This window comes from Danio aesculapii, chromosome 20, assembly GCF_903798145.1.
Source record: "Danio aesculapii chromosome 20, fDanAes4.1, whole genome shotgun sequence".
Lineage (NCBI taxonomy): Eukaryota > Metazoa > Chordata > Actinopteri > Cypriniformes > Danionidae > Danio > Danio aesculapii.
In genome coordinates this window covers 28,740,568-28,755,489 of record NC_079454.1, presented here as the reverse complement: position 1 = coordinate 28,755,489, position 14,922 = coordinate 28,740,568, and the positions used below count along the sequence as shown (strand labels likewise).

At 36.9% G+C, this 14,922-nt stretch overlaps 1 protein-coding gene across 1 annotated transcript; it reads right to left on the bottom strand.

Moving 5' to 3' along the window:
- Nucleotides 1-9,782: 9,782 nt before the first annotated feature.
- vrtn (vertebrae development associated) lies at nucleotides 9,783-11,816 on the bottom strand. The gene has a single exon (XM_056445562.1). The coding sequence runs from the start codon at nucleotides 11,814-11,816 to the stop codon at nucleotides 9,783-9,785; it is 2,034 nt and encodes a 677-aa protein (XP_056301537.1).
- Between the last annotated feature and the right edge of the window lie 3,106 nt (nucleotides 11,817-14,922).

The following is a 14,922-nucleotide window of genomic DNA, read 5'->3' as shown; positions in this document are numbered from 1 at the left end:
GAATTCTCTCTCACTTAGGTATAAAGAACTGAGTGATTTCACTGTAGTGGTGGGTCAGGCCTCTAGTGATGGGGGGGTCAAGCTGTATATGTTGCTGAGATGAGGTCTGTGCTAATGGATATTGATTGTGCTATTTATGGGGATTGTCTGTAATCATTTCACTCTATAATACATTTAATTTTATCTTTATTATTATTACCTTTGCTGCCACTACTCACTTCCATACACCCACTATTAATAATCAATTTTATTTCTATTCTTATTTATTTAATTTTTTTTTTACTTGACTTACCTATGTACCCAATGTATATACCACATAAACACACTGTTAAAAATGCTAGGGTCTACGCAATTCCTTCATGTTGTCCCAACACAAATCGATAAAGTTAACTTTTACAAATTTGCAAGAATTGAACATAAAATAATTAAGTTGTATCCCAAAAAACTTAGGAATTGTTGTTTCAGGTCATTTTAATTAAGTAGTTTGAACAAGCAGCAAAATTCATTTTTTGAGTGTACACAGGGTTCTCACACTTACATGGACATCAGATTCAAGGACTTTTTGAAGCACCATTAATTTAAAATGAAGCACCTTTAATTCATACCCCAGCATATGAAGCGCTTTAAAAGGTATTATGGGACTTAACATTTACTGTACAGCTAATATTTGCATTAAAAATGTCAGAGCAAAATTCAAACACATTTTAAACAGTCATGTTCAAAGAACTTAATATAAAATAATAATAAATAATAAAATGAGTTGGATTCAATACTGGTAAATTCAAGTGCGGTTTACATTTCAAATGCCTGAAATAGTAATAAAATACGCATTGTTTGACAGTGTTATTGTACATCAGATTTAAATTTAAGTTTTTTAATTTAAGAATTTCAATTTTTTTTCTTTCTGTTATTGACAATTCAGTACAATTGTTGAAATAATTCCATAAACTAATTTAATTTCAAATTTAAATCAAGCACTTTCAAGGCTGTTTTTAGGTTCCAGGCCATGAATTCATAAGTCTGAAATTCAAGTACTTTTAAGTACTTTCGAGAAGTGTGGAGACCCTATTTACATCCTTATTGTATGTGCCCACTGTGTCTTTGTTCTGTTTGGATTTGCTTGAATTTTTACTTTTTTTTTTGCAAAATTTAATTTTAGCTTATAATATATACACTGTAAAAAAAATCTGTTATTTTCCAATTTTTTTCGGCAGCTGGGGTGCCGAAAAAAAGGCACTTAAATTACAGACATTTACCATAAAATAACGGACATTAACTTACAGATATTTCCTTGAATTAAAATTTCTGGTAAACTTTTGTAATATATCGTCTGTTTACCCTATTTCCATCCTTATTGTATGTGCGCACTGTGTCTTTGTTCTGTTTGGATTTGCTTGAATTTTAACTTTTTTTTTGTTTGTTTGTTTATTTTTTTGGTTTGTTTTAGGACGACAGTATCTCAAGCAGAAATCTTACGTCAGATATGTTGATGCTTTGCACAATAAAAATTAACAAAAAATGTTTTTTTTTAATTACAACGAAATTTTAGAGCTGTGAACCTACACTGGTCTCACGGTTCGGTTCGGTTCCGATTATTATGCCGTCGATTCAGTTCAATTCGATATTATGGTGCATTGATGATGCATTGCATACACAATTAGATTTTTTTCCTTCACAACACAAGAAATTACAATCTATTAATGTACTTATATCTTATTTGAAATACAATTTTGTCTTTTAAGCAGCCAGATATGAACTGTACCTTGAATTTGACCTGCTCAAAGAAAACACTCTTTTTGAATGTTTTAAACAAAACTCAAATACATGCACAAAAGGCTACATGAGCATTTATAGCAAATAAATAAACTAATAAAAAATATATATTATGCAGCTTTCTTTTTGAGCACTGTCGAGCAAGTTCTTAAACTCATATGATTGGACATTGTTTTCACCTGCTCAACAGAAAACGCTGCTATTGGCCCTAATGGCCCGTTTACATTGAGTGGTACAGTACGGTACGGGTTGGTACGGCTCACCTGTATCACCTGGCTTGCGTTTCTACTTCCTAAAAGGGTACCAATGGCGTGGTGTACAGCAGAAAGTTTCGGTCGACGTCATTCTCGCTAAAGGAAATGTCAAAGTAAAGCTGCAAGGGTCGTTCACATAGCGTATGAGAAGCACTTCTCACAAAACTGATGCTTTATACACATAAATACTTGTGTATAAAGTATTTATATTTATAAACATTTAGACCTTATCTGGGTTTAAAAACAGCATGCAACATATAGCCCACAGTCAGAGCAAACCTCTCATCTGTATCTTTAATCTTCACCAACACATGTAAACTCTTGTTAGAGAGTAATTCCGTCATAACGAGTTCATAATAGTGCAAAAGCATGGCAGTTTGTTCATCTTTTAGGCTGCTGAAACAATCATATGCTCCTTTGTTTTTCTTGGCTTCTCCTTAGTTTTTTCACGCATCACTCTCACAGTTGTCAGTGTCTGAAAGGATCGCGTGTCAAAAGCACTTCAATAATCACGCGCACATTATTATCATCATCATTTCAAATATAGACGCGTGGCGAGCACAAGCAAAAAAATGGAAACCGCTCACGCTTTAGACAGCCTTGTAAACAACTATGGGGCACAGGGTAGTTTTGCTCTTCTTCTTGGCTTTGTGGCTGTTCATCAAGACGATGACAAGATTTGTTTAAGCTTGGGTCAACCATGGCTCGTTATTATATGTATACATTATTACGGTGTAATGTCTCAGCTGTGTTTTTAAAAACAGCTTCATTCTCCTGGCTTGTTGCACGAGTAAGTGACGCATCACTGTAAACCAATAGCATTCAGCTGCGCGTCTAGCTCCGCCTTTTGGTACCCTTTTGTTGTTGTATGTACCCTTCCGAAAGGGTACCCAAAAAGTGGTATGGTACGATTCGCTTTTAGGTACCGTGGAAACGGCTATAAAATCGTACCGTACCGAATCGAACCGTACCATACCGTATCACTCAGTGGAAATGGGCCATAAAACTGTCAGCATTGTTCACCGATGAGTGACACAGGAAAAACAGATACGGAGAGAAAGAGAGAGAGAGAGAGAGAGAGAGAGAGAGAGAGAGAGAGAGAGAGAGAGAGAGAGAGAGAGAGAGAGAGAGAGGGAGAGAAAGAGAGAGGCAGAGATGGAGTTTAACAGCTTTCATTTTCTCCCTAGTAGTAAAATAGCGGCTTGTGTGCTGTACTTTTTTCAGTGTCAATGAAAGACTGTCACAAGTAGCAAGCAACTCACAAGCAGTGAATTGTGCACAATTATCTGCTTTTAAGTAGTTGGAGCGTTTTGTTTACTCCTTCGCCATAGTATTCTAACGCAACATAGCGCATAGGAGATAAATGGCGTAATGAAATAAAATGAACAGTAAAACCGGTAATGATTATTACTGAACCAATATCAAATTGTCCGCGTCTGCATCGCATCGAAGAAACAATTAATTCTGACACCTCTACTAAACTTGTTGTAAAATCTAATTTACATTTAAAATGAAATGTCACACAAATAACAAGAATAAAAATTAACAAACATGATAAAAGAAAAAAAATCTAACACTCTCATTAACTGTCTCCAGGCAATCCTATTTACAGAAAGGCATTTAGAATAATTACGCGTTTGCATTGCAGGTTTTCGTGATGGTTCTCTAGTGATTACTTATAACCACAATTATCCTTTGTCCTTCTCTTTCACCTCCTCTACAGCAGACAAAAGTCGACATGGCTCGCGTCTGTGGCTGTTTGCCTCTTAATCACAGAGGAGAGAGGCCATTAGGGAGGTGCAGCAGTGAGCAGGATTCCACAATGGAAGTCATTTGGTCATTATCAGGGATGAGGTTAAATGAGAGAGTTGGGTTTACTAATGAGGCGGCCTTATTACAGAAGAGACACTAAGCATTAGCATGCAGTGGATGGTGCTGATGTTTGCCAATTTCTCTCTTTCTTTCTCATCCACAATCTCATGGTTTATCCTGCTATGACGACCCATGCGGCCTCAAAGCAATCTCAGTGGGGTGTTATCAAATTTCTGTAATGGAAATGCTTTTAATGCCATGAAGCATTATATTTGTGATACGTACAACTACGCACAGGAGGCAAACAATTACTGCAACGGTTAGTAAATGGTAAATTCAGCTGCAGTGCTGTCTTTGTGGATTATTTCGCCGTAAGTGCCTCTGAATGAAAGCCGGCAGCAAATTGACTATCAAATGAGTTAATTAGACACAGCAGTGATGAAAAATATTGAGTGGAGAAATTAGACAAATTTGTGGAAAAAGTTTGTCAAAGCTTCAGAAAAGCATTTAGGGCATCTGCGGGGATTTTCTCACGTATATGCACCTCACGCATTGTGAGCATTACAACTAATTAGTCAAAATGAGCAGGAGCAAAGCGCCATGTCTAATCTAGCAAAAGAGTGTACAATTAGTCAGAGCTGACTGATCACCTCAAACAAATTAAACAATCGTACACACGCAGTTAACAAAATCTACAGTCACTGTTTGAACCCACTGCCATAATATTGTCCAGCTGATCCAATCATTGACGTATCTGATGATAAATAAATGGGATAGCCATGATGAACTGATTTAGTTCATGATCTGTCTAATATTTTACCATAGTTTTAATCAACTTATTAATATACAATTTCTGTAAAGCTATTTTCCGAATAACTAGGGATGTCCAGATTCGATCACGTGATCGGAAATTGGGCCCGATCAGGCAGTTTCAGACTCGATCGGAATTGGACGTTACCTCCTGATCAGGACTCAAATATTCATACTGTTGAAATCAGAATTATTAAACCCCCTTTGAATTTTTTTTCTTTTTTAAATATTTCCCAAATTATGTTTTAGGGCCGACTCGCACTGTGTGATTTTTTTTATAATCCTGAACGATTGTAGCATGTCAGACTGCATGAAAATGGCTCCTATGTCACACTCTAAGATCTCAGCTGTCTTAAAGTCAGACCGAACGACAACGAAGACGACACGCCAAACATGAGGGAAAACGCCCCTGGAGTTTGACGTCATCCACCTGTCACACTTTAGCTATCACGCATTCTGAAATGATTCCTCACAGCAAACGAAAAAAATCTGTAGTGGCAATTTTGCACACAGCATGTCTCAATAATAAAACCAGGAAGAAAAAAACTGTTTTGACATTTCCCAGCGATCATTTGAATTGTCACATGAATCGCATCCTCAAATTCGGAGTTCCTATTGGTTCCTGAATTGACGCTCATCGCAGCTGTTGTCACACTGCAGGAAAGTGTCTGAAATCTTCTGACACTGCCAGAACTTCATCATAGAGAAAATCTGATCGCAACGGGCACTAAGCGGCTTTCTGTGAACATGTCAAACTGATGATCAAAGATCACCGATTTTAGCAGAGAATTTCAGGAATCTTTTAGGATTTCCCAAATTTGTCTCAGATGACAAAATCGTGGCTGAAATCTCACAGTGTAAGCAGGGCTTTACAGAGCAAGGAGATTTTCAGTTTGTCGGATAATATTTTTTCTTCTGGAGAAAGTCTTTTTTGTTTTATTTCGACTAAAACCATTTTAAGGTCAAAATTATTAGCCCCTTTAAGCTTTATTTTTTTCCATAGTCTACAGAACAAACCATCGTTATACAATAGCCTGCCTCATTACCCTAACCTGCCTAATTAACCTAATTAACCTAGTTAAGCCTTTAAATGTCACTTTAAGCTGTATAGAAGCGTCTTGAAAAATATCTAGTCAAATATTATTTACTGTCATCGTGCCAAAGATAAAATAAATCAGTTACTAGAAATGAGTTATTAAAGCTATTATGTTTAGAAATGTTTTGAAAAAAATCTTCTCTCCATTAAACAGAATTTGGGGGAAAAAAATAAAAGGGGGGGGGCTAATAATTCTGACTTCAACTGTATATATTCTCATTATTTTTTAACACATCTATAGTTGTATGTGGTGGCACAGTTAGACCTCTTTCTTGACTTAACACAGAAACAGCAACGCGTGCAGCATGACATCACTTTATTGCAGAGACGCTATTGGTTAAATGCTGGCAAAGTTGAACACAGAAGCAGCTTGATGAGGAAAAGGGCAAGTATGGCTGTGGTCTGGAGGTATTATAAAGTTGATGACGTCAACATTGCCATAGCAAACTGCGAGATCTGTAAACTTAGGATTGCCAGCCGGGTATTTTAAGTTCAGGTGCTTTTTGTTTTTGTATTAGATTTTTTTATATATTTACAGCTGCACTAAAGTCCAAAAATAAAGAATTGATGCTATTTATTACTTGATTGTTCAAGCTACCTCACAGAAGTGCTCTGTTTGTTAACAGAGTTGTTGAATGTTAAAATGAGGTGAATTAAATGTAAAATAAGGAACATCCTGTATCTGTTTCTTCGCCCTTCTTTATTTTTTGTATGTATTATAGAAGTATCAGATTGGGTTTTGGTATCAGTAGATACTCAATCAAATGACTCGGACTCGAGGGCGAAAAAACCTGATCGGGACATCCCTACCTAAAAGTATTGTTTAAAATTAATTGGTCCCTATGCATCCCAATTTACTTTTTTTTTTTACTTTTAAGGCAGTAATAAAAATACAGTAAAGTTCAATTGTGTTCTTCATTTTGTTCTCAGTGGTATTTAGATTAAAATACAAATATGTATGAACATGAATACTGTAATATGTGTGTGTACTGTAGGAACACCATGGGATTTCTGTCCTTTGTCTGCACAGGCTGAACGTGCACATTTAATTTTTGTAGTAACAAGATGCCAACCATGCCTTGGGGACGTCTATTCGCAAGGTAGTCAAAGAAAAAACTGCATGAACTGAACAGACTGGAACAAGTGCAAGCTACAGCAACAAGGAATGTTTACGTAGACAAGAGATTGCAGGAAGAGGATAGAGAATACCCATTTGTACAACCGTAGCACTAAAAAATACCAAGCTCCATGAGTTATACTCATGGTGAGAGACAGGTGCCTGTAGTAAAATAAAAGTACAAGTCAAATGAAGTAAAGGTTGTGTTTGACTGAATATATGCAATAACGAAAAAATGAATACTTGCAGTAATTCAAATCAAAGTAAAAGAACCCAGAGTCCAGGCTTCCTATTACATAATCGCCTTAAACCAATATTAGCTTGAAGATGTTTTTTTCCTAAACTTTTCTTTAAAGTTTAAGATTTTGTTGGAAATTACTTCACACCAGTGCTTTCTTTGATTTCATTTGAAGTACATTGAGGCCTTTATGCTTTGTACCTTATAAAGTCGCAGAGTAACTATGAGGAATAATTACATGCATGACCAGGAACTAAGCTTTAACAAACAAAGACTGAGTGCACCTTTAAAGTTTTAAAAGTACAACCAAAAAAGATATTCAAATATTCTGAAAGAATGTATCTATTTCTAATCCGCAAACAAGTGCATTTACTATAATTGTATCCATCCACCTTCTCTGCAACACATAGTGAACCATTTTCTGTGAAAAGTCAGAGTCTGATAGCATAGTATAAGCCCTATAAGTTTTCAATATTAAAAAATTGCAACAAGCTATATTCTACAGCTAAAAATAAAAGGAACAAGATGAAACTGGAAGCCTTGCGCATTAAAATACCAAATCTACTGAAGGTTAAAACACCGTGTAATTTCATCTATAAGGACTAAACACTGTGAACATAATAACATAACTAATTTAATTATGCTTACTGCAACTGACAAGTGTTTCACTTTGCAACATACAAGTTCAGATCAGACAACAAAATTGCACCTTGACGGAAAACCAGTTAAACAGACTTTAAGCTTTAAACAGACCTTGCTGGGGAAAAAGACAGCTTAGCATTACTGGTTTTAGAGGGGTTTTGGCCATTTCCAGCCAGGTCTTAGCTGGTCAGGCTAGAAAATGACCAGCTAAAACCAGTTTGACTAGCCTATGCTGGTTTAAGCTGTTTATTTTTTTCAGCAGGAGGACTTATTAACGTTTTTATTTATTTAACCTCGCTAAATTTCCCCAAACAATAAAACAAACAATTACCTTTCTCAATGGGCAAGCCACCTGCTGAACTTCCGACTCCAATCAGTTCATTATCGCTCGGTTTCCCCGCGACGTAAAAGTGATGTCAAACTAAAAGTCTGATTAATGCGTCAATAAAAAAAAATTAAAAAAACAATGGAGTGCATACTATTCTATGACTAAAATAAAATGGCATTATTAAAAAATATTAAGACATTGCTTCATGGGCTATTTGTAAAATCATCAAAAAAATCTACTGAAGTAGTCAACAAGCAACATCGATGGGCCTACGTCTATATTGAATTAGGAGTAAAAACCATTGATCTATACAAGACACAACATGGAAAATCTCAGAAAGGAGCTGAATGCTCTCTAAATTACAAAGGATCCTAAAGCAGTTCACCACTGCCATCTAGTGCATCTGTCTCTAACAACTAATCTATTGGACTTAAATACCGAGAAGAGGTTTTTGTTTTGTTTGTTTGTTTGCTAACCCTAACCCAACTCAGAGTATTTATAACCTTGTTAAAAAATATTTAAGAGCCAGTCACACCATAAGAAATTTCATACAGATATTATGAAGGTATTTATTCAAACATGCATGCAAACATGTACTTTTAACTAGGCCAACATTGTTTAAAAAAAAAACAGCTTCCTCCATGATCCTGTTGTAATAAATGATTTATTTCTCGATTGTACAACTCTCAGTTCAAAAGCTCATTATCAACAACTTAAGTTAATACTTGATGGTTAAAGCTCATTGCATTCCATAAACGCTCACCTAAAGAGAACAGTGATTTTATTGCACAGAGGAACTGGCCTCAAACATGAGATGCTTTACATGATAACATTAACAAAGTTAATGGTGCGCTTATTAAATTCACCAAAAGAAGCACATTGTAAACTCATCATTTTTTGGACAAATTAAACTGAGTTACAGAACACCATAACAGTGAAAGTGAAAAATCAGCTAGGTAGTTGAACAATAACTTTACAATACATTTAAACAATGTCAGGATTGCAAATATTTACACCTTTAGCAGCAAGAAAAAAAGGAAATGTGAATTGAAACATGCTAAAAATAATGTGCAAAACAGCAGCAATTCTGTATCATTCAAGTTTGAGGATTCAATTTTAAATTGGCCATATTAAAGTTGCCCCAATCAGAGATCACATTCAATTGTCAGTATAAAAATATATATGTATAAAAAAGAAATAATGACACTCCAGTGTATGAATTAAAATACTATACATTAAGAAAAAGATCATAATTGTAAATTCCATAGTTTGAGCTAAAAAAGTGAATAAAATAAAACAACAAGAACTATTTAAAGAAAAAAAAAGAAAAAAAAATCTGTTAAAAGCTCTGGCTTAAGTTCATTTAAATTGTAAATATTCAGGGGGTTGGGGTCTAAGAGAGCCATTTGAAAACCTGATAATGTCTTTGAACTGCCTTTTGCCTGGGGGCCACCAGCACTTACTGTAGGAGGACACAAAGACTGTCTGATTTCACACACACGCAAATGTCCTTGAGCTAGAACCAAGTGGTCAAACAAAGGAAAGGGACAGATAATTAAGATGCATGAACTGCAATTATGTAGGTGACTCAAAAAAAAAAGATGAAAAAAAGAAACAGTCAGATTCAAATAAACATTGCATTGTGAACCACAAAAACTAGTAGTGTCAAATATGGATTTAATAACTGGATTTTACAGTGGTGATGAAAGCATTCAGGCATGAATTAAAGGCACCCCGTGATGCAGAGCCCTTTTCCACATGTAGTAGGTGGAACGAGGAGTGAGAGGAAAGTAGGACCGGAACTCTTTGAATGTAGGAAAGGCCTTTTCTTCAAAGCGCTGTTGCAAAAACAGCTTTGCTTTGGCCTTGAAGTTGGCCAGCGCCACAACATCCATTACAAACATATGGTCATTACTGGACTGGTCAGGCGGAGAGTACTCAGGCATTGTGAATTCTGTCTGTCCATTCAGGCAATCGATGTTCCCATCAAAAGAAAACATTCCTTGAGTTTTTATCTTTTGGAAGACGTCTGGCAAAACGGCCAAGCTCTTGGATTCCTCAGAGTTAGACATCACAGCAGGCTTTTCAGGTTTTCTTTTCAAAGAAGCTCTCCAGAGCCAGTAGAAAGAGGAGGAAACCGAAGGGAACTTGAGCTTGAATTTGATGAAGGACATCTTTGACCTTCGAATGTGCATTTTGGCTTCTTCCCTTAACATTTTCCTGTGGTGGTACGCCAGCCTCAGGCTTCTGTGTTTGCGTCTGGAGATCCTCACTCTTGGTGACAATTTCTGTCTGTCAAACTTAGCAGGGGACACTTGACTTCTGGGACTCTGGGATTTGTCAGCATCCGAGCCTTCTTCACTGCTACCAGAGTGCTCCTTGAAAGGCATAAACAGCATGGCTTCCCTCCTCCAGTTGTAGTATGTGGATCTAGAGATGCCCGGAAACTTTCTTTTGAAAATTCTGTAAGGGAACGAGGTGTTGGCAACAATACAGTCCTGCAGACTCTTCTTCGCCTCTTGCATTAAGGTCACATTTTGGGTACGTTCTCCTTCCAGTTTTTCATATTTGAATGCCAACATGTTAGCAAAGCTCCCTTGGCCTGGCGTCTTCTTGACTTCTGGTGAGGACCAGTAGTCTTGTTCAGTGCTCTCTCCAGGACTCAACTCCCCCGTAGAGCCGCCTGAGAGGCTACAACAGGAAACAAGCTCTTGCTTCCATGCGTAGTACGTGGACCTTGGAATTTCTGGGAAAAGTTCTTTAAACTGGCTGAGGGGAATGACCTTTCCTTGTTTGTAGGACATCAGGAAAAAGTGTTTGGCCTCATACCTTGCCACTGATTTCTTGTGGTACTCGATGCTTTGCCTCTTCCAGCGGTAAAAGGTGCTTTTGGTGATGTTGAACTTGTCTTTGAGGTTGGAGTAAGACAGCTGAGCATCTTGATTCTGAAGCTCCAGGGACTTCACCAAGGGCATACGCTGCTCGCTATTGGGACTCCCAATCTTGAGGTCACTTGCATGAATTAGGGCCACAAAGTTGTGGGGTTTGAAAACGGAGCCTGCCTCTAGGTCACCAGACCACATGATGTGAAGGGTCAACGGCTCTGTATCTTTCGACCATATCCTTGGACGAATGAGCCTGTTGAAATAGGGCCGAATCTTTAAATTGTACATGGGATAAACCGAATAAATGTTGCACTGCAGGACAGAGGCCAGAGCATACACATGCCACATGTTTGCAAATGACCCGTGAAAGCATGAGGCCTTGACATCGGCATCGAAGATGGCCTCCAGCACCTGAATGGGCAGATTGAGCATATCCTGAGATTCCTCAGCACACAGGGAAAATCTGGCAGCTTGCAGCATCACTTTCGAGTCGATCATTCCACACAGGTAGTACCTCTTCCAAATCAGCATCTCCACCACCGTCCTGACCTGCAGCTCCAGACTCAAACTAGTAGAGCCCACCAGAAGCATGCTAGCTGCATCAAACAGCAGGTTTCCTTCTCCTTTGCAGACCAGAGGCAGCAGACCTGTGGGTGCATCTCCTGGGTAAAGCCTGTGAGCCACTGCGTCAATGCCCTGCCATGAGGAGATCTCAGAGCAGGGTGTTGTAGGAAGTTGGAAAGGGGCCAGGACCTGCTCCACCTCCACTGCAACTTTAGTAAGGGCATCAAGACCCACACACTCCGTGGCCTCCTGCAGCTCCCCCAGGACCGAGAGCACCGCCTCTGTCCTCTGAATCATAACTACACAAACATACAAAAAAGAAAGAAATATGACTGACATAAATAGATTTAAACATACTGAAGTACTGAGGGACTAAAAGAGTGTATTTAAATTTATGCTAAAAGATATGTTTTAGTATTAAATGTTTAGAATGCATAATAGGGATGGGCGATTAATCAAAAAGTAATTAAAATCGACATTCAGAACCAATAATTCATAAAATTTTTCCAGGTCAATTTTTTCAATTACTTTTCCTACCGCATGTGGAGTCAAGTGACCCCGTTTTGTTAAGGCTGTTTTTACTTCTGTTTTTACGAACTGATATGGTCGGGTGCAACCTTTGTGCGGTCACATACCCACACACCTCTCGAAAAATGTAACTACACGTCGCACCTTTGCACTACATTGATGACGATTGGAAGCTACACCAGAGATGCCTTGAGACGGTAAATTTTTTACATTACATTAAAATAATTATTTACATTAAAATATTTGTTTAAAGAAGATTGAAGAAATGAACTGTTTAAAAGATTATTTACAGCAGCGGTTTCCAACGGGGGTCCCGGCCACAAGGGGGCCTCAGCGAGCTCTGTGGGGGGTTGCGTCATATTTTAAAACATTTTTAGCAGTGGACAAATAGGAGAACGATCATGTTGCCTTAGTTCATTTTATCCCCTAGCTGACCACAAAAAAAAAAAAAAAAAAAAAAAAAAAGGACAAATTTGTAATTCGTACTCCACAAACGATTGAGTCTCACTGATTCACCTTCAGCAGCTAATAGTAATGACCCAAGCATTCTGGACCCAGGTGAGAAAGCTCCACACAATTCGGGTCACATTGCTACCAATACACGAAACGCAGGAAATACCAATAAAGTTACCTGAACTATGGTTTTGTTCCATTTTCTCAAATCAAAGAGTCCCTGACCCAGCCACAGTGCATTATCTGCACCAAAGTTATTGCTAACAAATGCATGAGGCCGTCCATAACAAAACATTTGCAGATGACTCATCCCCAATTCTGCAAGTTGTACCCAATACAAATGGCTTACTGATGTTTTGCTTTTATATTTTACATTAGGCTATTATTTGTGCATAAACACATATTGATACAGTAATAAACATACCGTTTGTTTGCAAACAACCTTATTTTTGTCATCCTTACTGCAAACTTATATGAGTGTCAATATCATTAAATGTGGAGGGGGGCATTACAAAAAGAAAAGGGCGTCTCAGGCAAAATAAAGGTTGAGAACCACTAATTTACAGCATATACACAAGTTATTTTATTTAGAAGAGATACTGCGGATTTTCTACTTTTGAAAACATTAAAAATAATTAAATTTGTTTCCAAATATGCAAGTTATTTCTTTTCATTTCTGTATAAGAAAAAAAGTGACTGTTCGTTTTAGTTAATGTGTATTTTAATTTCAGTTGTTCAACGCTGATGTTCAATAAATAATCATAGACAGTAGATAGTGTTTGTTTCCTTCAATTATTTTAAAATAGAGTAATGCACTCTACATTTAAGAATCTCTCAGTTGTAATGTGTGAGCATATTTACTGTACAAAACCTGCCAGTGAACTATAAAGGCAAAAAAATAAATAAATAAACAAATAAAACAATCGTTCATTAATCGTAATAGAATTCAAATGTTCAATCAATTGAGATTTTAGGCCAAATCGCCCATTTAAAAAAATAAAATGCCCTTTAATTCATCAACCAATTTCTGTGCCCAAAGTTGACTTTTTTTTTGTTTATTCTACTCAAGTGTCTAAAAGGCTTATGGATGTGTTGTAAACTCAGTTGGTAATAAATATACAAGTTAAAGAATTAATTTCATATGAGCATATTTACATAAATTTAATTTAGTTCATTCCCCTGAAGAGATGCAAAGCTCCCAAAAAGAATATCAAATTTATTATAGAGTATTTGCTTGATCTTTCGTAGAAATAAAGATCAAAACACGTATAAATCAGTGGTCACAATTAAAACCTGATTGATTCATATTGTAAAAGATAGATAATTAAATGTAAATTTAAATATGAAACAACGCAAATGTGCATTTACTCTTAACTTCTGCAGCATACTTTACCAAAGCTATGAGGCAAATGTAAGGTACTGAAGAATTTTCATTGGAATTTTGGTCTTGGCCATTAGGTCAAACTAGACAATTTGACTCTAGATCCCCATTCTCGCGCTTTCTTTTTTAAATCTTATTTTATTATACATAAACTAAAACGTTGTTTTTTTGGCCGGTCTAAAGAGTAAAACGTAGCATATTAGTCTGAAACAAAACGCAAAAACAAAAGGCATATGGGAAAGAGTGATTAGAAGATTGCACTAATGTAACGGACAGTGAAGTAAACAAAACACGCAAAGGGTCTCCATTGCACGCGCGGAAATCACAACTCGGTTTTACCAAAAGTAAGCAATTCGTCCAATTTTAGTGTGTAGTGATTATCGTTTTTGTTCTAAATTGAGGTTACTAAACACAATATAACCGAGAAAATACACGCAATCTGATAAGTCACCTTACTCTCCATGACCAAATTATTTCAAAGAAAAAAAATGACAAACGGTATCGTGCAAAGTAAACAAACCTCACAATACATACTTAGCTAACCTACCTGGTTTGTTGTGTTTTCCACCTCTGAGATTTAAATCAGTTTCGTAAAGTAGTCAGGTATGGCGAAACTGAGAACTTCTCACAACTCCAAGTTTAATCCATTGTGTGCGTTGAACCAGCGTGCTCATCACAGACGACTGAACGCGAGAAGTGGACATTTCACATGATAAGAGAGACCCTCCTCCAGGAAATTGTCAATCAATGAGCCCCTACACTCACTCACACACCTTTATCAATGGAAGCTGTTTTTGTGAGGACTACTGATAGACACAAAAGTTTATTATTATTATTATTATTATTATTATTATTATTATTATTATTATTATTATTATTATTATCATGCAGACTAACCCAAAATGTAAGCATCCATCACATGCTAGTTAATAGTACATTCAAATTAAAACCCAGTTGACTCGTTTATGAGACCCTCAAACAGGGAGGGCCACTTCAATACAGGCAACAGTTAGTTTGATATTTTTAATCATTTCAGCAGTC

Coding starts and splice junctions, on each gene's coding strand:
- vrtn (XM_056445562.1), bottom strand. CDS start 11,816: ATGATTCAGAGGACAGAGGCGGTGCTCTCGGTCCTGGGGGAGCTGCAG.